The sequence below is a fragment of the Tetranychus urticae genome, chromosome 3, assembly GCF_039701765.1.
Source record: "Tetranychus urticae isolate SD_2017Ah chromosome 3, NJAU_TeUrti_SD_1.0, whole genome shotgun sequence".
In the NCBI taxonomy this organism is placed as follows: Eukaryota; Metazoa; Arthropoda; class Arachnida; order Trombidiformes; family Tetranychidae; genus Tetranychus; species Tetranychus urticae.
This window is the reverse complement of record NC_142960.1, coordinates 2,149,323-2,176,353: the sequence shown is the minus strand read 5'-3', so window position 1 is coordinate 2,176,353 and position 27,031 is coordinate 2,149,323. Positions and strand designations below refer to the sequence as shown.

The 27,031-nt window shown below is 32.6% G+C and overlaps 4 protein-coding genes across 16 annotated transcripts; 2 read left to right on the top strand and 2 right to left on the bottom strand.

The window, feature by feature from the left end:
* Positions 1–277: 277 nt before the first annotated feature.
* Positions 278–17,738, top strand: LOC107365763 (uncharacterized). 12 transcript variants are annotated; one of them, XM_089269836.1, is made up of 8 exons: positions 339–575; positions 643–1,226; positions 1,331–2,012; positions 2,102–2,395; positions 5,679–7,212; positions 8,837–9,164; positions 13,314–13,445; positions 13,885–17,738. In XM_089269836.1, the coding sequence occupies exon 8, from the start codon at positions 14,138–14,140 to the stop codon at positions 15,428–15,430; it is 1,293 nt and encodes a 430-aa protein (XP_089125962.1). In that variant the 5' UTR covers positions 339–575; positions 643–1,226; positions 1,331–2,012; positions 2,102–2,395; positions 5,679–7,212; positions 8,837–9,164; positions 13,314–13,445; positions 13,885–14,137; the 3' UTR covers positions 15,431–17,738. The 12 variants fall into 12 exon arrangements, 11 of the variants coding, with proteins under 11 accessions (XP_089125962.1, XP_015788814.1, XP_015788815.1 ...); XR_003082946.2 differs by lacking the exons at positions 8,837–9,164; positions 13,314–13,445; positions 13,885–17,738 and adding exons at positions 2,473–4,132; positions 7,469–8,192 and having other exon boundaries at positions 278–575; positions 4,311–7,212; XM_015933328.3 differs by lacking the exon at positions 5,679–7,212.
* A 266-nt stretch (positions 17,739–18,004) lies between these two features.
* Positions 18,005–19,772, bottom strand: LOC107365717 (uncharacterized). The gene is made up of 3 exons (XM_015933272.3): positions 19,393–19,772; positions 18,339–19,319; positions 18,005–18,267 (listed from the first exon to the last, which is right to left on the bottom strand). The coding sequence occupies exons 1-3, from the start codon at positions 19,653–19,655 to the stop codon at positions 18,129–18,131; spliced, it is 1,383 nt and encodes a 460-aa protein (XP_015788758.1). The 5' UTR covers positions 19,656–19,772; the 3' UTR covers positions 18,005–18,128.
* A 609-nt stretch (positions 19,773–20,381) lies between these two features.
* On the bottom strand, positions 20,382–26,947 carry LOC107365761 (uncharacterized). Of its 2 annotated transcripts, XM_089269834.1 has the most exons (4): positions 26,267–26,947; positions 21,719–21,745; positions 20,659–21,645; positions 20,382–20,586 (listed from the first exon to the last, which is right to left on the bottom strand). In XM_089269834.1, the coding sequence occupies exons 1-4, from the start codon at positions 26,500–26,502 to the stop codon at positions 20,448–20,450; spliced, it is 1,389 nt and encodes a 462-aa protein (XP_089125960.1). In that variant the 5' UTR covers positions 26,503–26,947; the 3' UTR covers positions 20,382–20,447. The 2 variants fall into 2 exon arrangements, with proteins under 2 accessions (XP_089125960.1, XP_015788805.1); XM_015933319.3 differs by lacking the exons at positions 20,382–20,586; positions 20,659–21,645; positions 21,719–21,745 and adding exons at positions 24,771–25,026; positions 25,097–26,080 and having other exon boundaries at positions 26,240–26,947.
* On the top strand, positions 23,086–24,536 carry LOC107365766 (mitochondrial carnitine/acylcarnitine carrier protein-like). Its single transcript, XM_015933334.3, has 2 exons — positions 23,086–23,689; positions 23,750–24,536. The coding sequence occupies exons 1-2, from the start codon at positions 23,302–23,304 to the stop codon at positions 24,268–24,270; spliced, it is 909 nt and encodes a 302-aa protein (XP_015788820.1). The 5' UTR covers positions 23,086–23,301; the 3' UTR covers positions 24,271–24,536.
* Positions 26,948–27,031: the final 84 nt, after the last annotated feature.

Sequence of the window (27,031 nt, the reverse complement as noted above, 5' to 3'; positions counted from 1 at the left end):
TCCTATGTTGTTGCAAGCAACAGATTAAAGCAGCATTAAAAATTATTGAGAGTTGAGTTTGGTTTTAAAATTTCATCGACATAATTGTTGATTTTGTTTGATACTTGGTCGGAAATGATTAATTGTTTAACCCTGAGGCTTTCAAAATGACATTTTCGGCTTGCCAGGAGAATGGAAGATTGCGAAGACAACCGGTGAAAAGGGAGGAGAAAGAAAAGAAAAGATGATGATGATGATGATAATGTTGATGAGGATAGTGATGGTGAGTACGAAGATGTCGATGTAAATAATGATGATTATTAGAACACATAAAATCTGTTAAATTAACTTGGGTAAAATGATTTAGGTGCAGCTTCAAAGAAACCCTCAAGCTGGTTTTACTCTTTCTCATCTCAACCTCAAATCACTTTCACTTTTTTTCACCTTATGATCAATTCAGTAAATCATTTATAAATTGTTTCTTTTTGCAGTTCGATCAATTCCTCTTTATACCCAAACAATTCAAAACACTGAAGACATACTTCATCCTCTTAATGATCAGTGGCACTCAAATGGTACTCGAAACCAAGCCAAATGTAAGTAAACACAATTAATTTTGCTGTAAAGTCTTTCTCTAATAAATGTCTTTTTGTAAACCTTTAGTGAAGATATGGAAACAAAGTATACAATCTTAGGCCTAGTGTAACCATTTCAATGAAGACAATGTTTTTTCATGATTACCAATGGATTTACCAGTGATTTAATGATTACTTAATATTTATTTTATCCACTACAACCTGACAATCGAGTTGATTACTTGTAAAGAGTGGCGAAGAAAAGGAATCAAAAATTAAAGCTTGAAGCAATGAAGCCTGAAATCAAACTAATAAATTATATTAAAAGAGGCCCAGTTAAAAGTTTAGTTACCAACTACTTATTTTATTTTCAACTTTACTCCTGGTTAATAAATACAAAATCAACTTTTAATAATATACACTTCCTTTAATTAACATTCAATGGATTGGGATTCAATTGAAAGGTTCAACAGTAACAATTACAACAGTAACCATGAAGAAGCAGCCAGCAAGGTGGATAAAGTGTAGAGGATAAGACAAAAAAGCCAACAGATATCTAAAGGCCTAAGCAAAGGTCCAAGGTGAAAATGGATGAAGGAACCACCAAAAAATTAGATGAAAGGAACCAAGCAACAAAAGGGAAAGCAAATGTAAACAAGCATCATTCAAGGAGTTAGTTATTCAATTTTTATCAATTTTCAATGTTTATTAATATATTTTTTCTATCCTTACCTAACATTTTTTTTTCTCTCTCTCTTACTTTCCTTACTTTTCAGCTATCCCTTGGCCTTCCCCTTTCAAATAGCCGCAGGCTTTGAAAACATGTTCCTACCTCGTAACATTTTACTGATAAATGTAATTTGTGCCTTCTGACTGCTGTTAATAACTTGTGTTGGAGTTTTCTGTAATATTTCATCATTGGTGTTTCCCTGAACCAAAAAAAAAACCTTAAGTAAATCAATGGATAGACTGAGCCAAGGAAAGCAAAAGACGGAGACACAAGATTGAAACACATGCTTGTGGATTGCAACTCACTTGGTCACTCTGTGTTAATTTATTCACAGTACAATTAACTTGTTTTTTTCTCGCTTCCAACATTTCATTCTCGACACACACACACACAAATTAACATAAACAGTCTTCCCGTTGCTTCTAATTCTCACACTTTCACTGTCTCTCTCTCTCTGTTTTAACCCATAATTTTTAACCTTTCCCTCTCCATGTTTACGTTTTAGCTTTACCTTAGTGCCATTTTGGTTAGTGTACCTTGATTACCATGATGACGATTATTGACGATGAAATATTTGCCAATATTTAACATCTAGTTCCGTGATAATCACTTTGACTCTTCATTTATCTATATTTGTATTGCTTACTTGCTTTAGCACCACTCTTCAGTTACCAGTTGCTTTACCCCAAAACCAGTGATCATCTCAAGAGATTTATGTGTATTTATGTGTATGTGACACCATCAATAGTTGATCTTCATCTCTACATCATCCTAATGAACATCTTTTTCTTTCCCTCTCTCTCTCCCTTTCTTCCAGTACACTCACTTGAAATGCTATCTTAACGGATTATCCATCAAAGAGAAGATAGATTCAACATTTCATCCTGGAAAAAAAGTAGAGAAAATGGAAATAATCAAAAGCTATATTGAGTACATTTTTTAACAAGTTTCATGTTGATCAACACAGAATCCGTCTCTTGATCCATTTTTACTGTGAGTTTATATCTGTTAATAACCTTTATGGACTTGCTATAAATCTACAAGAACCTGGTGATATATTAGCCGCTAAATCCAAGCGTCTTCCCCAACACCTTACCTTAAAATTAAGTGGGTAAGTTGATCTCTTTTTCATCATCATCGTATCTTCACCTTCCATTCAAATTATTTATCTCTCTCTTTCCCTTGCAGTTGAACGTGTCAAAGTGATTCATTTTGAAGGGGAAAACTGTCTCCAAGAATATCTTCTGTTCATTTCACTCAGCAATTTACAAGTCTCTCTTCTTCATCAGTATTTTTTCGTCCTCTTTTCCATTCTCATCATCACTATCACTATCATCTTTATGATCACCATCATCATCATCTTCGTCATCTCGTTAATTGCTTCAGAAAATTTGTGAGTGTAAAATGAATAGGTTGATGACAGTCAAAACACACATTTGCTTAAGGCCAATTGTGTATTACCACGCGTTGAATCATTTTGTAAACCCAATAGCCAGATTGTATTTCAATTGTCCCCTTGCTTTAGGTAACCCTGATCATGAAGATGAAGATGAAGGTGAATTTTTCTTCTCTAATAAGATTAACCTGACTTGTTAACTCATTAAGTTAATCCTCATTTCCAATCACCATTTAGCTTTCAAATTTTTTCTCGTTTTTTTACTTGCTTCTTGAACTGCCTTTAAGACAAGCAAAAACAAATATAAATCACTCTTGATTAGCTGTGTACAAATATTATTGATTTGAATTAATCAATTGCAAATTTGTTGCATTTCGAAATATATAAATCAATGATTCTGACACTCACTGTATTTGATATATTATTCAATCTGTAACATTGAATAATGAATATGAACGGTTAAATCATGCTTGAATGTCAATAGATTCAATAATCTGATTTGAATCAAGTCTAGATCAACCACTTTGACTGTCAAATGCAAACCAAATTAACCTAAACCATGAATATCAATAAACTCCTCAGTCAACCCAAAATTGTATCGCCTACAAACCAAAGTCAGTGTTCACCAGCGACTGAAAACCCAAAATCGTTTGCCTCTTTGGGTTTTTTTCCGTGTTTTTTGGGTCTTACTTGATCGGGTCAACAATCAATTTAAACGGTAAAACAAGTTGTTGTTCATGATGCCAGTTATTGTAATATGCATTAACGATTATTACAGTTAAGAGTTTGGAATCACGCGTTTCCAATTCATTTAATCATCTTTGGAAACCATGATTTCCACTTAAATAATCACATTGATTACTGACAATTAATCATGCAAATATAAAGGTTAAATTGCAATTTACTCATTCCTCTTTATAATATGGCTTTACCCATTGAAAAATGTTCAATTATTGTAAGTTGTGCCCATCAACTGGTCAACTTGTAGTTGGCCAATAAACTTGAAGATTAACTATCCATTTGTAATTGATGATTAAGTAATTATGTTGTTTTATTGCATTTAAATAATGGTATAATATATCATAAATATATACTTGAAATATCTTGAAATAAATCTTAATATATTTTCAAATATTAAATGAAATTTGCAAACAAAATGAGAATCCGGAAAAATATGCTCTTTTCATGGAACAATTAACCAAGTTGAAATAATGTTTAATTTCGATTATATCAAGTTAATTATAAAATTATTGGCTATTAAATTGATATAATTTTAAATTGTAATGAAATATGGATAATCATTGAAAAATTAAAAAGCGCGCTTCGCAATAATTTCAGCAGTTTTGTTTATCTTTAGTTCATTGGTCAAAGAGTTGATAAAGACAATCAAGGTTGACATATTGGAATCGTTTAATTTGATGGTTAATTTTCAGGATAGGAAAATGTTGATTGGTAAGTTAATATTAAACTGTTAACCAGGATTAAATTGAATAGTTTGATCAAGACTCACCTAATATGATGAGGTTCAGTCTAACAGACTTACAAGTTAGCTTGATTTACAGGTTTTCATCACCAGGATATGTTTATGTTTTATAATAATTATGTTTCAATTTTTTCGTTGTTTTTTCAGATTATCAAGTAACTATATTATGACGTTTATTGGTATTGATGATGTTAAATTACCAGTGACCATCGATTGTGTACCATTCTCATGTTGAACTAAACGCCGATGATAAAGCGATGATGTTACCATTTAGCCTTAGCCCTTATGCTCTATGCATTTGTAGACTGGTCGATTAGAGTTAATTGTGATCAATATTATCTTGTAATTAACTTGATATACTCTTTTATTGGATTGTGATGACGTTGATCAGGTTTGATCTCTTCTTCTTGCTAATCATGATGATGATCATCCTGGAATTGACCTTTTTGCTGTTTAAATCTACCATTTTTCCCTCCGTTTTCCCTCTTTTCCCTCATTCCTTATACCTTGAGGTTTGATAGTTAATCCATCTAACTTAATTTGATTGTAAACGTGAATCCAAATTAATCTAATTTCGGGTAAAAAACCAGGCAGAAAAAAAGAGAAAAAACATAATCATAACCATCAATTCTCTTTCATTAATTTAGCTTTCCTGAAGATATTAATCCGATGATGATGACAAGATGAATTTTCAATTGATCTTAAACTGTTTGGTTTATTTCATCTTTTTTTTGGCGTATGTGTTTAACAATTACATGTCAATTAATCAACTAATGACCAGTTAAGAGTCGACAAATCATCTGTCCAACATATCAATGATAATGATGACATTGTAATCAAATACGTAAACTGTTGTGGCAACATTATTATTAGAAACATGATGAGTTGATGACTTGATTCCTCTCACACAATCAAAGGTTGTTAAACCTTCTTGTCGCCTTTATTTGTTCATACCAATGGTTCCAAATGATTAAGTCAACCTTGATTTGAAGTAACATTGCAAATTATCTTAATAGTGATAATTAAATTGGTAAAAAGACAAATGTTTTGATGTAAAAGAAACGATCACCTGTCAATGGTCATTACACCCTTGACTTGCATTTAAATGTGTTTATTCATTTATTGACTTGACAAAAATGAATTGTAGCAATTAATGTTAATTGTGTAAAAATATTATTCTGATAATATTAATTATCTCTGAAATTGTTAGCGACATTTTATCTTTAATATCATATTCAACTCTTTTATCTCAATTTATCTTAACCAACCCTTTTGTTTGATTCTCCCTCCTCTTCGGGTTTCATTTTTTTACTTTCCTTTGTTTCCAGTTTTTCTCACGTTGCCGTTAGTCTTATTTGGGGTAATATCAAGTTGACTCTTCTTCTGTTTTTGATTAGTTCTCTGTTAATTTGTTCAATTATTGCGTTGATTAATCTGTTTGTATTTTAAATTTTACTTGATAATGGACTTAATGTATTACTTGGTTACTATTTCAACTTGGCCACGATTGCAAAGGAATGTTAATCGGTTGTTTAATTTTACCATAATTATTGAAAGATGATGCAAAGAAGGAAAGTCTTACTGGTGGTTATATCTTTTGGTTGAAAGCTTTAAAGTGAATTTTCTTTCTCTTCACAAATCATTGGTTTCTTCACTTCTTTTGGTTTTTTTACATTCTTCATTTTCTTGGATTTACATCAAAAGTAACAGCCTCTGAAGTATTAACCAGGACATCTATCACCTTAAAATGGTTAATGGGGTTACCAGTGATTTGTAACCTGCTAAAGGAATTGACTTGACTGTTAATTTTGACATTATCCAAGCTGTTTTCTGAAGGTTTTTTTTTCCTCTTCTTATTTATCTACATATATCCATATAAATTTCATCATTTTGATTACCTTTGAGCACTACTTTGGGTGATTTAAGCCGTCGGATCATCGTGATATTGATGATCTAACGTAATACTTTAGCCATATGTTTGGCTGATCATGATGCCTCTTTGGAAATTTAAAAGATTTAAAGATTCTCGCTTCTCTGGTTCAGAGTTAACATGGCACACCCAAGCATTCAAAGTTGAACCATCAAATCTCCTCGTGACTTGAAATTGACCACCACCAAGGAAAGTAATAAGGAGTTGTATAAATTTTCGAAGAAATGTATAATCTAAAGAAGAAACTGGCAACACCACGGAAAGACGAATCAAGCAACACCAATCAACTTGATTTATGTCCTAATATATTCAACGACCATTTCATCTCATAACTAAAATTATTCACGCTTCATCCTGCCAAAGAGAAAGTAAAAAGACAGCGAAAGAAATATGAGATCAAATACTGATGATCGTCGTCAAATAGTTTTACGATTCAATTGATTCAAGGTCAAAATGCCAATTACCAGGTTGCTACCAAGCTGATTCATCTTGAGATTTTCAACATTGTACACAACCAATCCAGTTGAAAGGGTGACTTATTAAAGGAACATAGATCTGAATTTGTGTCTTACTGATTTTATTCAGTTCATTATTTTGCCCACCGAATTTCAATCCTTGATCCCGGAAGTACGATAATCATAATCATATAATCAGGGATAACAACACCAATAGCATTACACTTGAGATTATAAGTATATGATGCTCATCAATTTGCTCCTGGTAAATCTGATCTTTCAACAGGCCTGATTGTTGAACATTACATAACCAGTTGATATTACTTATCGCTCTTGTTTTTTATGAGTCTAACGTTCCTGGATATAAAACTCAATCGTTTTCATCTCAAGCTTATTTGCAAATTTAAGGCAAATCCTATCAAACACTGAACTTTATGTGCATACCTGCGTTAAGATTATCCAACTCGGTAGCAATTTGAATCAAGTTTTGGGTGGTTCATCATCAAAACCAACATGCATTAGCATTTGAAAAGCTGTGCACACTTACAAAATTACATAGACAAATCCATGACCAGTTTCTGCTGTAAATGTAAATGACTCCAATTGGCTTCATTTTGATAGTTTTCGTTTCCTTGACCTCAATCAATCAACGACCAGTGAAAAGGTTAGTTGAAATATATATATTTTTCAGTAGTTAATCGATCTGAAGATGAAAAAAAATGAATATACAGCCAAAACTGAAGCTTTGCGTAAAAAGCAAAAGATAAAAAAACATGAAACTTTTAAACTGCGTAAAATTTCAACTCGTAACTCTTATATGCATATTGATGCGATGTTTTCTCAGGAAATGAGTTCTTACGGTTTTAACTCTCAAACTTCAAATAGTTTACCCTAAAACTGTATTTTTCTTTATTTTTTAGCTCTTCATCATCATCATCTACCATCATTATCCTCATCAGTTCATCTCTATCTATACTTCTCTCAGCATGAGAAAAGAGATTCTTTTTGGCAAAAAAGATGCAAAAGTTAATTAAAACTACAGTGTTTCAAAAGCAAGAAAAAAATTGTCCAAGACATCCTTAGTTAATTCACAACTTCATGTAGCTCTTCCAGAGAAAATTATTCCTAACGTTATTCTCATCTTTTTGCTCTTCTTATCTCTATCTTTTTCATCCAGATCATCATCACAGCTTAATTCATTACATTAAGCTTCAGGAAAATGATAGATGAAACTATCCAAACTGGGCTTGATTTCATCTATCAATTGATATTAAAATGCTTGAAACTGTTGAACAGAGAGTTTAAAATTTGCTCCTAAATCATGTTAAGAGTAGCTTCAACAGTTGATTTCAACAGTTGATTTGAACCGTTTATAACAATTGATCATCACCTTTGTTTTCAAACTGTTTCCACCCACAGTGTGTTAACAGGCGATGTTGTGTTAGATTATAAAATAATACAAAACAAATGGATATCAAATGATATTAATTTAGAGAGGGAAACATGAAATTAAATTAAGATTTAATTGCAGAGAGAAGCAGTAATTGTTTTGAATGAAAGGAAAGGCAAAAAATTGTTATTTCCCAACCACAGCGAGGACACATAATTTAAGGACAAAAAGTTGCTAATAAATGCTAAATATTACATTTTTGTTTGTTATTATTTTCTCACTTATATCATGTTTTTGTCCTCTCCAACATTTGCAATGAGTGAACAACCTTCAATGCATTTCTTACCCTTGATTCCGATTTACCTGGTGGACTCCTATTAGCTTTGAACACACATGTAAACTGGTAAATTTGTAATAGTAGTTGATAATTATAATTTCAATGATAGTCTATAATGAGAGTAGCAAGGATGATGATGAACGAGTCCAGAGAAAGAGTAATTTTTGAGGAAAAAAAACACAATCTAAATGATTTTGATGTTAAACATTAACATTAAGGCCACAGGTAAACTCATTCATTATTTATCATCTATTTCAATTTAACATGATAATATATATAATTGTTTAGGTAAACAAAATTAGAATTAGTTGATCACGAAATGCTATCAATCAGGTTTTTAATATTGATTAAACAACTAACCAAACCATTAGTTAACACTGATCAATTTTGCAATGAAATTCACTTGAATTGTTGTAAAATTGCTTTTACAATTAAACTTGTCTTTACGCTCTAACATTGCAGTAATGGTAAATATTAATTAAAATTAACATTGAATTAACATTAACTTGATGACATGAAATTGTTTCTCACCTTTGTCTTTTTTTGTTCATCTCTTTCTAGGATTCAAGAGTTGTAATTTTTCTGGTGTTACCGGTGTTTACTGCGGATGTTTTAACCTGTGAATTTAATCCACTGACCTTGGCCTTACATTAATTACAATTGGAATGAACAGCTGAAACGATTTAATGACACCAGCTTTCCATTAATTATATCATTACCTTTTAATTTGGGTCACAACGGATTTTGTCCCAACCGTGTCAAGTCAATATCGTCTTGAATCAATCATCATCAACATTAAAATCGTCATCGTCCTCATTCAAGTCAACCTGAAGATTGTTTTTTACATCAACATGTATCAACATGTAGATTAAATTTACCTGGGATAATGGTAAATAACTGTAAACCACTTGAAAAATGGGGTTATCGTTATTGCAGCTTTTTTGGTGTGATTCAATTTTCTCAGAATTTTGATCGGAAAATTTTCCAAAATTTTGTTAATTTGAATTGAAAAGAAAAGAGGCAAAATTTATATTTATTTTTGTTGGTTAAAACAAAATAGTTCAACTCGGGCTGTTTTGCTTGAACCTCTTGACCTTAGTCCCTCTTTCCTCTTTCATCTGACTCTTTCTCTGATTCTTGATGATTCTGTTGATTAGACCTGAGGCAAGTTTACAGTCTCATCAATCTAAACCAGTTAAATTAACATATTGCTAAATTAATCGCTTTTAATTATCTTGAAGACAACAGCAAAATGCAGCAACCAGAAAAAGGAGAACAAGTAAAGTTTAAATCATTAATTGAGGAGGTTGGACATTCGTTGATCAACAACAAATGCAAATTAGCAATTTACAAATAATCAATATATAACATTTACAATAATCAATCTCATTGCTGTTGATTTAAGGTTTTAAGCGATTAACTGTTAATATTCATTGAACCCCTTTAGACTCAAAATTTTACCAAAATTTTGATAATTTTATGTCAACACATTGAAATAATTGAATCCAATTGATTTGAATTAACTGGCAAGACTTGACTTTTTTTGCTGTCTTGTTTCATTGTATTCAATCCCAAAAAAATTTGCTCAAAAAAGCTGTTTCACCCAACTTTTACCAGCAACTCTAATCCACTTTAATTTCAATGATGATTTCCTTGACAATTTTCATGGTGATCATGATTATGATGATGATATTTCCTCTGTTTCCATAGTTTTCCTTTATCTTCCAATTATCCTTCTTTTATCCAAATAGTTATGATTATAAAAATGTTACCATTTCACTGTTTACTTGGAACCACATTTGAGTCGTAAGAATCAAATGGCTTCCTTCCTTGTTTAGTTGATTTAGCCTTTTTCAAGCTTAAATCTCCTATGTGTATCTATTTAATTACAATGATATAGATTGATGATGTTTACTTGTTTAAATCTTACCATTGAAATCAAATTGTGTAAGGTTAAACAACTTTGACCCTGTCAATTTTAGGTCAATGGTCGCTACCGATTTCCAACCTTTCCGCACTTTCTTTGTTTTATTGTCATAACTGTATTGTTTAAACACTTAATGTTGATTAATACATTGTAATTGGTCCCTAAATTGTGTTAGAAATCAAATTCAAATGAGTTTGGACTGTTTCTATCCTCTATCCTGTAACCTCTAAATCAGTGGCAATTTATATCTCATATCCAAGCTGACTTGTGTTGATGACAGATTGACTTTTATTGACTGGTTGACTATTAATCAAAATAACTGGTTAATTTTGTTTTACAATCCCTAACGATTAACTCAGGTTTGAGGTCAATTGTTATAAAACTATTAAAAAAACATCCAACTGATTAAGTATTAATCAGTAAAAATGGCAACTTGATTTTAGGTCATTGGTGTTTCAATGGTTTTTTACGTTGCATTTTAAGCTCAAGTCTAAATGTTGCAAGTGAAATAAATCAAGGCCTATTAAGACTTTGGAACCATTGGATAATCAATTGACGGTGATGATGATTACGATGATTTACAGTTGTTGATATTGATACGTATTTTGATTGTCGACACAAAAATCAAATAATGAAATCCTGTGTAACTTGCAAACGGATTTAAGGTTATCATTTCAATCTATTTAGTTGTAATTGCAAGTTTGATTGTTATTGTAACTAAAAATACTGTTTTTGTTTCTCTATTGATAACCGATTGTCAATCGTTTTGTTATTAGTTAGTGATTAAATCAAACGCCTTCTTGATCTTTGCCCATTCACAATCATCTTTACGATTAATTGCTATTAGTTAACTGTTAAAAAAAGTGAAAGCAACATGAAAATGTGAGTGAATCCCATTTGTATGATTTCAATCAAATTATCACTGTTATTGTCTTGATTCACAGTTTTATATTAATCATTGCAAGTCTAATCAAGGTTATGACCGGTCATCATTTAATCACAATTTATATAAATCTTGATTCCTCTTGTTTTCAATGATAAAGTAAAGGTTATTTGTTGTTTATTTTGATGAAAGAAACTAAATTGATCACTTTTAAGGACTCAATGTGCATAATATCAAGTTCAATTACAATTAATGAACAAATAATTGGGCAAAAAATATTATAAAATTGAGAGCAATCAAATGTTTGTAATCAAGTTTTACTTGAAGAAAAATTAATTTGATTAAAACTATTCTCAATGAAATGGACCTTGATTATGAAGGTAAACCAGGAAATGAAATGTTAACCAATCTAAATCATGGTTAATCACTATTAATCAGTTAATTTACTAAACCTGCTAAAAGTTGATTCTCTGATTGTCTGTTGAATTACAATGATGTTATTGTCTTATTGAGTCTTTATCATTGGACTTATTGTATAATCACAATGGAGTTGTTCAACTCATCTTTTTGCTTTACATTTCATTTGATATTGAAATTACTGTTATTTAATTAGATCCTTAAAGTTAATTGATTTTAAATATTTATTCATTTACTTGTTGATTCTGTGTTTGCAGGTTATTTTAATGTTAAATTGTGATAAACATCATTCAAGTAGCATTGATATTTTGTTTACTGAAACTGCACTTTTTTGCCTGAAAGCAGCTTGTGTTAACCTGTAAAAGTTTATATACTTTTTGTTTCTCCGATTAATCACGTTCATCATCATGATCGTTATTAACTCTATCATTATCATCTCAAGTCAATCAAGTTATCACAAGTAATTTACTGTATTTACCGGTTTAACTTGTTAATTTGAATGATTGTAAGTAAAAGGATAAGAAACTGCAAAATGAAGTTATTAGTTGAATGTTAACTCAAATTAACTGTTAGCTCTAATATTTTTAAATATTCAGGATAAAGCGTTTCATTATCATTCCTGTTCAATCAATAATTGATTTATAATTTGATTAAACAGCTGATTAAATATCTGATTATGGAAACTGAACATTTTTTTGGATAAACTATTGTTGAAGTGTTATTACCTTTGTTAAATGGTCAGGTTTATGGGCAAGTTACAAGATAGAGTAGAGATTGATTGTGTTGATTAAAGAGGCCATGTTGATCATGTATCAAGATATTAACTGAACATGAAGGTAAAAGGTAAACAGAGGAAAGCTCAACTGTTGGTTGCCTCACAGTTTAATCCATGTTGATTAAACGTTGATCAAATAGTCATTTTATATTCAACGTTTAAAGTGAAAGGGAAAAAGGCAGGAAAATAAGAAGCAGAATAAGTATAAGATTAACTCAACTTTCTCTTCTTTCTTCTTCTTCTCTTCTCTATTCTCTGTCTATCTCTCTACTTAATAATCAACAGAATGGTAATTAAGTAATTAATCCTAATTAATCAAGTGTTTATACCACACACTGGTTGTAGTGAACCAACAATCCCAAGTTAACAACAACAGCAAAAAAAGGTTAGCTTTTTGTGTTGTTTCCATTCTTTTACAATGTTTCAGGCCTTCTTCAATGATTAGCGCCTGAAGAGAGGAATCATTGTGATTGATTTTATACAACTTTAGATTATCATCTTTCTATCATCATCATCATCATCATCATCAACATCTTCTCAGCTCTCATCTGCTTCATCGTCTTTTTTGTAATTCATTTTGCTGCAACATTCAACTGCTTTTCTCCCCTTTTATGTTTTCCCTCCTTTTCTCTCTTCTCTTCTCTTTCTGTTCACTTCTGTCTTCTTGAGTCTTTTCTCTCTCTCTTTCCATTTCTCTGTCTCTATCTCTGTCTTTGACTCTGTCTCTCTTTTTAGCTTTCAAACCACTTTGAAGCTAATAGCTAATCTAGTTTAAGATACTCTTCAATGTATGTTGATCAACGGTGAAGATCAACACAACACTCACTCAAAACATACACATTCACCATAACGCCAAAGAAAGAGAGAGTGGATCTTTTTATATTAATTTCGTTACTCTATTTAATCAAGTCATTTAATAATTAAGTTAATTTTCAACGAGCAAGACACACACTTGTATTGTTTCACTTTTTTTTGCTTCTTCTGTTTTGTTGTAATATAATTTTTTTTATGTGTTTCTCTTCACCTTTCATCACAGGCTCACTCATCATTTTCAGCATTCTCATCAACAACAACACAAACTGCATCATTACCATCTCCTCATCTGGAGTCAATGTTAACCACAATCAAACCTGTTACCATTCACTTTATTCCCCTTAATTGTTTTAAGGTAAGTTTATTAACTTGTTTTGTTTATCATTTTATTACTAGTAATTTTGTGTTCGTTCCGTTGCTTTTTTGTACCAACTTTTCGTCTATTTTTCTTAAACTTATTTATTTGTTTACTTGCTTGTTCTAATTTGTTGTAACTATTTTAGTTTCTTTTGAACTCAAAAGCTCGCCCTTACTAGATTAATTTCAATTGAAATAAGACTCCAAGGTGAACTTGGTTTTCTCTTTTCTCTTTCCCTTTTCTGCTTTTCTTCTCTATTTTGTATTTAGTCACTGAAATTTTCACTTTTACTTTCTGTTCTTGATTACCAGTTATTGTAACTTTCGTTGTACATATCTTGGAATAATTGTTTTTATCTTCAGTATAAATTGTCATTGTCCTATTACTTTTAATTACTATTAATGTATCCTTATCTTGTCTTCCCTTCTCTTCACAGATTTTTCTCTATCTTCGAGCTCATCTATGGCTTAGATAAAAGTTGTGCCTTTGTCAAACAATCCGGATACAAGTTATCGTGAAAAAATAAATTTACTACACTGCCTGTTACACTTATTACTACCTCAATTCACTGGACTTTTATCATTGGAATATTGTTGACTTACATTGCCTATTACATCATTTCTTATTTATTTGTTTTGTTGTGTTGAAAGCAACGGAATCCGGGAAATTACTGCTAATTGAGATTAAATATGCGTCAAATTGAAGAAGAAGATGATACTCCAGCCACATGTCCTGAAGAATCCCATTTAACTACATTGAATGTTAGTTGCCGCGGGGTAGCTGGTCGGGGAGATGGTATCAGTGGTATCCCTGGGGAGAACGGAATACCTGGTGGTATTGGAAATTTAGAATGTAGTAATCATAACATAATTCTGAAAGGGAAACCAAATCAAAATACAACTTCATCGACAACAATCAACACAAGTGGAACCGTTTCAAATGTTACTACTACTTCAACCAACATGAGAAAAACTAAACGATCGCCCAATGAGAGGCGCTTTAAGTGTGATCAATGTGACAGAATGTTTTTCACTCGTAAAGACGTAAAACGACACTTGGTTGTCCATACTGGAGTTCGCAATTATGCTTGTCCTTTTTGTCAACAACGATTTGGTCGAAAAGATCATCTTGTCCGTCATGCCAAGAAAAGTCACCAAAAAGATACAAGAGCCTCTGCATCAACAAACAATGTGGCAGTTTCTTCACCCAATGTCGGTGCCACAACCTCGCCAATAAGCCATCATCATCGACGTCTTACTTTTTCTCACAACCCTGTTCACCATGGCTTACCTGGTTCACAAACACTTAACCATCACCATCCAGGACGTATGATTGTGAATGTAAATGGTAACCTCCACAACAATAACAATGGCAGCGGTAATAGTGCAAGTCTCTCGCCATGCAATTATTCGTCGTCTAATTTAGGCCCAGTTATGGAGCAATCATCTCCCATAATGCTTTTAGGGTCTGGTCCCGGTGGTAATATTAATGGAACCACCGGAGGTAACAATAATAATGTTTCTTCTTCACTCACCAATTGTTCAACTAATGGTTCTGTTGGTGTATGTGCTACGGGTAATGGAAACGGTATTATTAACAACAACCATCATGATCTTTGTTATCCTACAAATGCCAATCATCATAACGGATCAATGGCCAGTCCAATAAACGATGGTCACTTTGGAGGACCTACAACCATGGGACATCATTCATCTCTTTGTGAGACACCTCTATTCAACAGTGGCAGTCATTATTTTAGTTTAGGAGCTACTCCAACTCCATTTATGAATCCATCTTATATAACTAATTGTTTCGGCCATATAACAGTCAATCCTAGTAACACTGGAAGCCAAGGGTTAACCAGTGTATCCACAATGTGCTCTGGTGATCAAACAAGTCCAGTGAGCTGTACCAATGCACTATCTCATCTTGATGTTAATTTAACTAACCATTTACATCAATTCAGCCAAGTTTTCCATTGAAAAAAAAATTGATCGCCTATCAACTCTCCCTGTTAAATTTACCTCAACTTTTATTATATATTTCTTCACCTCTTTCTACTTTCCCATAACTTGTCTTCGCTCTAGATCATTCAAAGGCATTCAAAGCTCCACAAAACAACAACCAAAATTGTGCAAATGTTACTCCCACTGTGACAAGTTACCTTCTACCTCATGACTGTTATATGGCACTTTTTCTCTATTCGACATTATTACCACGTCTATGACTGCTGACTCAACATTCATCATTCAATCATTTCAAACAACTATTTACCTTGAAATAACGCATTGAGTAGCGCGCCTACTCATTAATCGCCACCAATTTCAACTATTGATTTTGAAGCAAGTAAAAAATCTACCTCATTTTGACAAATATTTCGAGACATGTGCCATCTCAAGCAACAAACTAAACAACTACCATGGTTATATCACCTTAATTGACGCCATTTTATTCAAGACTCAACTTCGTTTAAAGCCAAATTTGAACGAACAAAAAGTTTAATTCTGGTGATAACAAACCCAACGAAACAACAAGCAAAGTATATCTTACCTTCAAGACCTCAAACTTTACTTGTACCTGTACTTTTAACTACCTCAAAGAAAAATGTACCTCAAATTTTTTATATCAAGTTCGTCCTTTTCAACCAAAATGATTATCTTCGGGTATCAAAATAACTAAACTACCTCATTAGTTTGCCTTCTTTTTAATTTCAACTAACGATTGAACATCGAAACCAAGAAATGAGACAACATGGAAAAGGAAAAAGAAGAGGAAGATTGGAAAAAGAAAAGACAAAGAAAATTTTCATTATTGCTAATGGTCAATAAATTGGAAAACAAATGGATTTAAAATCAGCTAATTTTTATAATCTTGTACAGCAATTGTAGAAGAAATGTTAAAAGCCAACCAAGGAATCCAGATTATATTGATTGATTCAATTCTTTGTTCGGAACCAGATCCCACTTTCTCGTTTTTTGAGCAACAATCGTTACTGATTTTACACGCTCATCTATTTTTTCAAGCGAAAAAAACGTCAAATTTCTTTCTTTTTTTTCTTATTTTTGCCAATATTAACCCTTTAATCAACATGATTTCACTGTTGATGAATCAAATTTCCCCTCCATAATTTTTTTGTTTTTTGTTTAAATTGTAAGCAAACTTACAATTGTTCATGTAAATCTTTCAAAAACAACCTCTTAATTACCTCAACATTTTAAGATGTAAAGATTTGTTTCAAAGCATTTTGAGTGAACCTTTGATTTTTTTGATTTTTAAAACTATTTTATGCCTTACCTAATTTTGCTCAACAAATTGTTAAAATGACTGAAGAAGTTTAATATTAGGCCAATTATTTTCCAGAGTATCCATTTTAATTGCTCAAAATGCTTCAAACATTTCTATTTCTCTTTTCTCTTTTTTTTTCTTCTTTTATCTCAAATCGTTCTGGTGATGCTGAACCTCATAGTGATCCAATCAGTAAATCACAAGGAACCTGTAACAAGTCATACATTTATCGACCATTTCTACCTCAACTAAGAAGTGAATAATTAATATCAATGGTAAAATTAATTGCCATTAAAGCCATCAAAATTGATACAAGCAAGCCTTAACAACACTCAAAACCAATATCACCTCAAGTGCCGTAAATTGTTTGCTCCAATTGAAAGAAGAAAAAAGACCAACAAGTCTAATGGGACACAAACCTTCAATAATGTTACAAAGTAATCAGAAGTTGATTGAGAAAAAAGGATGTTCGTATTTTGTTAATTTAATTGTTTTATTTTAAATCGTGCAACCAACAATCCAAATTGTTTCTCCGTTTTACCCAGCAATCGAAAAGCCTTTTTTCTCCGTTAATCTCTGTAATTATTTTCACCTTTACTCACCTTTCTTGTTCTTAACTGTTTACCTAATTTTTTGATTGTATGAAAAATCTTAAAACAATACATCTTAAAAATCAATTATATATTATACACACACACACAAACAAACCAGATAACTCAACAAGACACAACCATGACTACCTCAATATCAACTAAATTGTAATTAAGTGTCTAAATATGATTTTTAAATTATCTTTGTGTTACCCTCCGAAGTTATCTTGAAAAGGTCTTTTCTCCTTTTAGTCTTTTAATCTCAATGTATCTTTTCCTTATCCATCTACCTCAAATTTGTCTTATGCTTGCCATAATTTTATGTTATGTTCAACTCTGCCAACAGTTAAACCGGTGTAATGATTATTATTAATATTATTATTGCTATTATAATTAAATATTATTGTAACTAATATACTTTAACTGTTCAATTATTTGTAATCTTTGCTCTCCGATTGCGTCCACAGAATAAGAACCACTGAGATTCTGTACCAAACTGAATGGATCAGGATTTCAATCCATTTGAATTTACAAGCATTGGTTTACTCTGTAAATTATTGAAACAGTTGTCGGGCAATTTTATCAGTCTTGCTTTAAATCAAAATAATTGAGTTATGTTTAGGGTTAATTTTTGAATATTGCTATTTTGGAAATATAAATCAAATCCGAGTCGAAATAATGTAATTCATTGATATTAGTTGTTATTATATTTTTAATTTGGATTAATAAGTAAGTGATTTAAACAACAATTAACCGAACAAAGAGAGTAAAACATTTGCAAGGTGTTGGCATTTATTAATAACAATCAGTTAACGAGACAGTTAGTCCCAGTTGTAGTGTCAATTTTACCAAGAAATTTGTTGTTCAATTCAATCAAATTTAAAACTTTAGATGATTTCTCGGCAATCAGTGGCCAATCAATTGGACCTTGTCGAGTTGGTTTTCTGTGAAAAGGAGAAAAATATTGAGTCGCCATAATCGTCTACAAAATCTAGATATTTTGAGCAATACTTACCCTGACCATGCAAATTCACCCCAAATTCTCATCATGTGGATGCTCAATTCGATGTCATCGGCATCATAATGTTGAGGCTCACGAAGAGGTGCTCCAAAAATGAACGGAATATCATCACTATGGCAAACCTTATCAACGGCTCTGCCACACGCTGGATTATCATTGTATTCTTTCATTGGTGCCTGAGTGTGAATGTAGGCATAAGTTCCAGTTGCTGATGTTGAAGCTTTGAGGTGTGCAAACTTGTAAGTGCCACAAACAAGGCCATTTCCTTCATCTCTCTCAGCACCAGCCAATAAATTAACATCATTGAATTTGCGGCTTTTGACTGCTTCTTCTGGTTCCATTGGTATGAAATCATCGCCAAAAGTTGGGCTTAAAATAGTACTTGGTGAGCTATCAATCAGATCTCGCCAGTGAACTGATTTCAAACAAGCCAATGGATCGACAACATTAGTACAATTGCAAGACTCGATGAAATCTTCAACGATGTTTGTTCGATTTTGTTCTGGAATGTAATCACTCATAAACCTTCCTGACTCCATGATGGCTCCTTTAAATAAACCTCTAGAATGAGGAGACAAGATTTGATAAGCCACAGACATTGAACCTGCTGATTGACCAAAGATCGTAACTTTATTGGGATCACCACCAAAAAGATGGATATTCTGGTTGACCCATTGTAGAGCTAAATTTTGATCCCAAAGACCAAGATTAGCTGGAAGTGAAGGAATCAGTTCACCAGGATTCAAGAAACCAAAAACTCCAAGTCGATAGTTGAATGTCACTAAAACAACATCTTCAACTATTACCAATGGTATTCCTCTATAGGAATCAGGATCATTACCACTTCCAACCATGAACGCTCCACCATGAATCCACACAAGTACTGGCTTAAGTTGTTTATGACGATTATCAAATGTCTCTTTGTTCACATAAACATTCATATAAAGGCAATCTTCATCTTGGTCATTCGTTAACCTGTAAAATACATATTTAATCACAAGATCATTAACCTTTTTCGGACGCTTCTCATTGTTATCTTTTGACTTACAATGGATTCTGAGGACAGGCTTTTCCATATGAAACTGTATCTTTGATTCCTTCCCATGATTTTGGCTCAGTTGCTCTGAGGTAACGACGTGATCCAACCGGCGGAGTTGCAAAAGGGATTCCTTTGTATTCATAAGCAGCTCGACCTCGCCAATATTCAACAGCACCTCTTATCTTACCAAATGGTAACTCAACGATCTCAGTGTAGTCAACACATGAGACGAGACTGAATGCAAAGAAACAAATCAACAAAGACAACTTCATCCTTAGCTTGAGTCAATTGGATTGAACTGTAAACATCAAAAATGTAAAAAATGTAAAAAGCATACTTTTATTAATAGATTGAAAGTTTGATACAAAGTGGGATATATTAAGTAATATTAAGTGATTAAGAGTACCGTTTCAATGAAAGTAGATAATTCAATCGATAACTTCATTGTATCGTCTGATATTGACATGGTATTTGGAAGATAATTTTTCTAGATAGTTTAGGGAATCTAAGCCTGAGTATGATAATATGGTATTATTATGTGTATATCTTTTATGATAATAAACTTAAAAATCTAGTGTTGTTAAGCTTTTTTGTGTCTTCAATCTTACTCTTTACTCGTAAGACAGTTTGACATAAACCCCAATTTACCAATCTTTTGAGACATTTGCCATCTCAAGCAACAAACTAAACAACTACCATGATTATAAATTACAAATTATTTATTACCTTAATTGATCCCACTTTCTCGTTTTTTGAGCAACAATCTTTACTGATTTTACACACTCATCTATTTTTTCAAATTCAAAAATTTCTTTTTTTCCTGATTTTAGCATCAGTTGCTTTTTGAATTACTAAAACAGTTTTCGAGCAATTTTATCAGTCTTGCTAAATCAATATAATTGAATTATATTCAATTTGAATATTGAATATTGCTATTTTGGGAATATGAATCAAATCCGAGTAAAATAATCAAATTCACAGATAATTAGTTAATATATTTTTAATCTGTACTAATTATGGATTAAGAAAGTAAAACATAAAATAAAGAGTAAAGCATTTAACAATCAGTTGATGAAACAATTAGTCCCAGTTTTAGTGTCAATTTTACCAAAAAATTTGTTATTCAATTCGATGAGATTCAAAACTTTAGATGATTTTTCAGCAAAAAGTGGCCAATCGATTGGACCTTGTCGAGCTGGTTTCCTGCAAGAATGAAAAAAATATTAAGTTGCCATAATCGTCTACGATTTCAGATTGGTTTTATTAGATACTTACCCTGACCGTGCAAATTCACCCCAAATTTTCATCATCTGAATGCTCAATTCGATGTCATCTGAATCATAATTTTGAGGCTCGCGAAGAGGAGCTCCAAAAATGAACGGGATCTCATCATTATGGCAAACTTTATCAACTGATCTGCCGCAAGATGGATTATCAAAGAGCCCTTTCATTGGGGCTTGAGTATGAATACAAGCATAAGTCCCAGTTGCTGATGTTGAAGCTTTGAGGTGTGCAAACTTGTAAGTGCCACAGACGAGACCATTTCCTTCATCTCTCTCAGCACCAGCCAATAAATTTACATCATTGAATTTGCGGCTTTTGACTGCTTCTTCTGGTTCCATTGGTATGAAATCATCACCAAAAGTTGGGCTTATAAAGGTGCTTGGTGAGTTATCAACTAGATCTCTCCAGGGGATTGATTTCAAACAAGTCAATGGATCGACAACATTAGTACAGTTTAAAGACTCGATGAAATCTTCAAGGGTCTTAGTTCGATTTTGTTCTTGAATGAAACCACTCATGATTCCTCCTGACTCCATGATGGCTCCTCTAAATAAACCTCTAGATTGAGGAGACAAGATTTGATAACCCACAGACGCCGATCCTGCTGATTGACCAAAGATCGTAACTTTATTGGGATCACCACCAAAAAGATGAATGTTCTGGCTAACCCATTGTAGAGCTAAATTTTGATCCCAAAGACCAAGATTATCTGGAAATGAAGGAATGAGTTTACCAGGATTCAAGAAACCCAAAACTCCAAGTCGATAGTTGAATGTTACTAAAACAACATCTTCAATGATTACCAATGGTATTCCTCGATAGGCATCTGGTTTATTACCACTTCCAGCCGCGAAACCTCCACCATGTATCCACACAAGTACTGGCTTAAGTTGTTTATCACGATTGTCAAATGTCTCTTTGTTCAAATAAACATTCATATAAAGGCAATCTTCATCTTGATCTTCTTCTTCTGTTATCCTGAAAAATAATTATTTTATTATGAGATAGATTATCTCATTCGGTTCAATTTCATCGTTAACTTTTAACTTACGATGCTTTTTGAGGACAGGCTTTTCCACATGAGACAAGACTGAATGCAAAGAAACAAATTAACAAAGACAACTTCATCTTTAGTTGGAGTGGAATGAGAGAACTGTTCAACGAAGAGAAATCCATGTAAATTATAAATATTTATTTCCGAAACTCTCTCTTTATATAGTGAATCCAAATCTGATTAAAATGCTTGCTATAATCCAATAGCAAAATTACTAATTAGAACCTATTTTTTAAATAGCAATTCAATAGAAAAGTTAGTTTAAGTGCTAGGTTAAAAGTCTAGTACAAGTGAGATTCGTTAGCTGATTAAATGTTCGGCACAAAGTGGGAATGTTGAGCGATTAAAGCATTTCTTACCGTTCCAGGAATTAGATTATTCAATCGATGAACTCATGATCAATCAAAATTTAACTTCATTGTCCTGTTTGTTCAGAACTGCAATTTGAAAGATTATTTTCCAGAGTTTAGAGAATCTAACAATCTATCTTGTAAGTACAATTTATACATCTATACAGTAGACAATACATAAAGTCAAAATATCAAATTTTTGTGTAAAAATTGTAACTAAACGGCAAGGATTCTAAGGAAAATTTTTGCCTAAACTGAAAGCTACGATTGAGCTACATGCCCGAAAAATAGTCAGAGGTTAATCAGAATGCAGGTGACTGAGAAATTCACGTTTAAACAGGGTCGGGGGAAAAATGCAGAATCCGTATTTTGTAGCATTTGATTTGGAGAAAAACTTTTTGGTTATTTAATTTGGTGGTTTATTGTTAGACTAGGATTATATGAAAAACTGTCTTTCAAGTAAAGATTCAGGTGAAAAATCTGGTACCTCAACTGTACAGAAAGAGACTAAACGACAAAATTTGAAATCAATTTCATCAATAATTGTCCACCAGACAAAATTTTCAATTCAGAATTTGAGTCTTTAAATATGAAAATGAGCACAGCAAAAATAAACTTTCGATCAGTCATGATCGAAGGATCTACTGTTAATTTAATGCTAATAAATTGAAAAATCTAGAGTTGTTAGGCTTTCGTGTCTTCAATCTTACTCTGCACTCGAAAGACAAAAGCATGGAAATCTTCGGATATCGAAATAACCAAACTACCTCATTAGTTTGCCTTCTTTAATTTTTTAAGAGTTAACCAAGGAATCCAGATTATCTGATGGATGAAGCGATGAACTGTGTAATAAAATTGTGAGATATTTTCAGAGCATCTATTTAGGTTAAAAGTTGAGATTTGAAATGAGTTTCATATTTCAATGTTCATATCGTACAAACGTTTAATCTAATAATGCGAAAGAAAGATTTATTTGTGTATTTAATCATTTTATCATTCATGTAGTAATCTCGTTGTTAATTACTACAACAATGATTGTCTGATGAGTTGCCTGTTCCGAATTATCTTTACAGGTAAATGTAATCTGATGGAAAAACTAAACTGTTTATTTTTCTTGTTACTTTTACACTGTTTTTTGAGTGAATCTCCAATTTTGTCTGATTTTTACAGTTTTGCTTGATAATTTAATTGTGTGCTTAATGGACAAATCGTGAATAAATTTTTCCAAAAATGTCTGAATCTCAACAAGTAAGTCATATTAAAAATTTAGTTGCTGGTGGTTTCGGTGGAGTCTGTTTGGTTTTTGCTGGTTATCCTCCTGATACCATTAAAGTGAGACTTCAGACTATGCCGAAACCAGCTCCAGGCCAATCTCCAATGTACAAAGGAACATTTGATTGTGCAAAACAAATTGTGACTAAAGAAGGTTTCACTGGTCTCTATCGTGGTATGCTCGCTCCACTGGTTATCTCTGCTCCGACATTTTCGCTCTGTTTCTTTGGTTTCGGAGTCGGTAAAAAGTTACAACAATCGCATCCTAATGAAGAGTTAACATTACCACAACTATTTAATGCCGGAATGTTGTCGGGTGTTTTTACCACTGGAATATTAGCTCCAGGTATGACCATTAACCTAACAATCATCACTATTGTAATATTTATTATAAATCTGTTCACAGGAGAAAGGATAAAATGTTTATTACAAGTTCAAAGGGCTAATCCAAATGCAGTTCAACAATTTAAAGGACCAGTTGATTGTGCCAAAGCACTTTATCGTCAAGGAGGTATTAGGAGCATTTATAAAGGAACAGCAGCTACATTATTGAGAGACGTACCTGGTAACGGTACCTATTTTATGAGTTATGAGTGGATTCAACGCGTGTTAACACCTGAAGGTAAATCTAGAAGTGATTTAAGTGCCGGTCGTACGATTATTGCCGGTGGAATGGCTGGTGTTTTCAATTGGATTGTTGCGATTCCAGCTGATGTTCTCAAATCACGCCTGCAGACAGCTCCAGAAGGTACTTATCCTAATGGTATCAGGGATGTTTTCATCAAATTAATAAGAGAAGAAGGGGTTAAAACTCTTTATCGAGGTGCTACTCCAGTTTTCCTACGAGCTTTCTCCGCAAACGCTGCATGTTTCCTTGGTTATGAATTTGCAATGAAATTTCTCCATTGGTTAGCTCCCGATCTATAATAAACCATCCAACCTGCAGGAAATATTTAAGTGTCAATAGTTAACTATCTTGTTAGTTTAGAGCATTTATTTCTATTAAAGGTTGAAGTTTGATATTCAACTGATGAATGAAAAAATATCATATGATGTCAAGGTGGGCAAACTTGTAAGTACAGATGAGATCATTTAATTCATCTCTCTCAGCACCAACCAAAAAATTAACATCATTGAATTTACGAATATTAAATGCTACTTCCAGCTAAATTGGTAGGAAATCATCCCCAAAATCCCCAGGTCATCTTCAATTATTATAAAATGATCATGACAGCAGCCATGATACAACAAATCGATTTACTCTGTAAATTGTTAAAACAGTTAACGGGCAAATTTTTTCAGTCTTTTACCAAGTCAAGCTTTGCATCAAAAATACTTGAATTGTACTTAAGCGTAAATTGTTATTATATTTTGAAAGTTTTACAGAATCAAATCCGAGACGAAATAATCTAATTCAATCGAGATGAATAAATGTTATTTTAGGTTTAATCTATGATTAATAAGTAAGTTTATTTCAACAGCAATTGATATAAAGGTAAACTCTTATTGCAGCTAACAATTGTAAGTCATTTGAACGACACTAATCAGTTAGCAAGACAGTTAGTCCCAGTTGTAGTGTCAATTTTACCAAGGAATTTATTATTCAATTCAATCAAATTCAAAACTTTGGATGATTTCTCGGCAATCAGTGGCCAATCAATTGGACCTTGTCGAGTTGGTTTTCTGTGAAAAGGAAAAAATATTGAGTTGCCATGAATGTCTACAAAATCTAGATATTTTGAGCGATACTCACCCTGACCGTGCAAATTCACCCCAAATTCTCATCATGTGGATGCTCAATTCGATGTCATCTGCATCATAATTTTGAGGCTCACGAAGAGGTGCTCCAAAAATGAACGGAATATCGTCACCATGACAAACCTTATCGAAGGCTCTGCCGCATGTTGGTAGATAACTTAAGCCTTTCAATGGAGCTTGAGTATGCATATAAGCATAAGTACCAGTTGCTGAAGTTGAAGCTTTAAGATACGCAAACTTGTAAGTGGCACAGATAAGTCCATTTAATTCATCTCTCTCAGCACCAACCAACAAATTAACATCATTGAATTTACGACGATTAAATGCTACTTCTGGCTCCATTGGTAGAAAATCATCACCAAAAATTGGGACGTAAAGGGTGTTTGGTGCGTTTTTAACAAGATTTCGCCAGGGTACTGATTTTAAACAAGCCAATGGGTCATCAACATTAGTACAATTGAAAGACTTTATAAAATCTTCAGTAATCCTGGTTCGATCTTCCTTTGAAATGTAATCACTAAAGATTCCTGCTGATTCCATGATGGCTCCTCTAAATAAACCTCTCGATTGAGGAGACAAGATTTGATGAGCCACAGACGCCGATCCTGCTGATTGACCAAAGATTGTAACTTTATTTGGATCACCACCAAAAAGATGGATATTCTGATTAACCCAATGAAGAGCTAAATTTTGATCCCAAAGACCAAGATTAGTTGGAAGTGAGGGAATCAGTTTACCAGGATTGAAAAAACCTAAAACCCCAAGTCGATAGTTGAATGTTACTAATACAACATCTTCAACTATTACCAATGGTATTCCTCGATAGGCATCACGTTCATTACCACTTCCAGATATGAAACCGCCACCATGAATCCATACTAGTACTGGTTTAAGTTGTTTATCACGATTGTCAAATGTCTCTTTGTTGACATAAATATTCATATAAAGGCAATCTTCATCTTGGTCTTCGTCCTTTGCCCTGTAAAAATACATAGTTATACCTTATTTTGAGTACCCTTGTGAATTAGAGTAAATTGGTTCAAAGAAAGACATTTCATGTGTATAACTTTATTTTCGATGCTGTTCTATCATGAGTTAACCTCTTTCAATCACTTCTCATTGTTAACTTGTAACTTACCATTCATTTTGAGGGCATGATTTCCCATATGAAACTGTATCTTTGATTCCTTCCCATGATTTTGGCTCAGTTGCTCTGAGGTAACGACGTGATCCAACTGGCGGAGTTGCAAAAGGGATTCCTTTGTATTCATAAGCAGCTCGACCTCGCCAATATTCAACAGCACCTCTTATCTTACCAAATGGTAACTCAACGATCTCAGTGTATTCAACACATGAGACAAGACTGAATGCAAAGAAACAAATTAACAAAGACAACTTCATCTTTAGCTGGAGTGAAATGATTGAACTGTTCAGCGAAGAGAAATAGATGTAAATTATAAATATTCATTGATTTGATTCTCCATTTATATTAAAACACAAATTTTGATAGAAGTATCCAATAATTTATATCATAATTCCAAGAAATTGGTTTATTACAAGATTAGAAGTCTGATCCAAAGGTGGGAATGTTAATGGTTTAATATGATATCTACTGCTACAAGGAAAGTAGATTATTCAATCGATAGCCTCATGATCAATCAAAATCTAACTTCATTGTCTCTTTTAATAATTAGCTGTAATTTGTAAGATAACTGTTGCTTTTCTGAATAATTTGAATTCACTGTTCATAAATATTATGAAAGGAAGATTATGATAAAATTCATAGTTTTTCTCAGAAGCAATGAAATAATCTCAAGCTAAGTTTTGGCATGAAATAACTCCTACAATCAAAAAATGTCGTTATATTATTACGTGAAAACTTAATGCGATGCTGTATTAATCCTTTTTGTGTTGATCTATGTGATTTGAT

Bases quoted from the DNA above. Each gene is read 5' to 3' on its own strand.
- LOC107365766 (XM_015933334.3), top strand. From the start codon at position 23,302: ATGTCTGAATCTCAACAAGTAAGTCATATTAAAAATTTAGTTGCTGGT. The intron at 23,690-23,749 runs GTATGACCATTA...ATCTGTTCACAG, and splicing joins CACTGGAATATTAGCTCCAG to GAGAAAGGATAAAATGTTTA.
- LOC107365763 (XM_015933329.3), top strand. From the start codon at position 14,138: ATGCGTCAAATTGAAGAAGAAGATGATACTCCAGCCACATGTCCTGAA.
- LOC107365761 (XM_089269834.1), bottom strand. From the start codon at position 26,502: ATGAAGTTGTCTTTGTTAATTTGTTTCTTTGCATTCAGTCTTGTCTCA. The intron at 21,746-26,266 runs TGGGAAATCATG...TCTTGTCTCATG, and splicing joins ATCAAAGATACAGTTTCATA to TGGAAAAGCCTGTCCTCAAA. The intron at 21,646-21,718 runs GTAAGTTAAAAG...ATTATTTTTCAG, and splicing joins GCCTGTCCTCAAAAAGCATC to GATAACAGAAGAAGAAGATC.
- LOC107365717 (XM_015933272.3), bottom strand. From the start codon at position 19,655: ATGAAGTTGTCTTTGTTGATTTGTTTCTTTGCATTCAGTCTCGTCTCA. The intron at 19,320-19,392 runs GTAAGTCAAAAG...TGTATTTTACAG, and splicing joins GCCTGTCCTCAGAATCCATT to GTTAACGAATGACCAAGATG. The intron at 18,268-18,338 runs GTAAGTATTGCT...TCCTTTTCACAG, and splicing joins GGTGAATTTGCATGGTCAGG to AAAACCAACTCGACAAGGTC.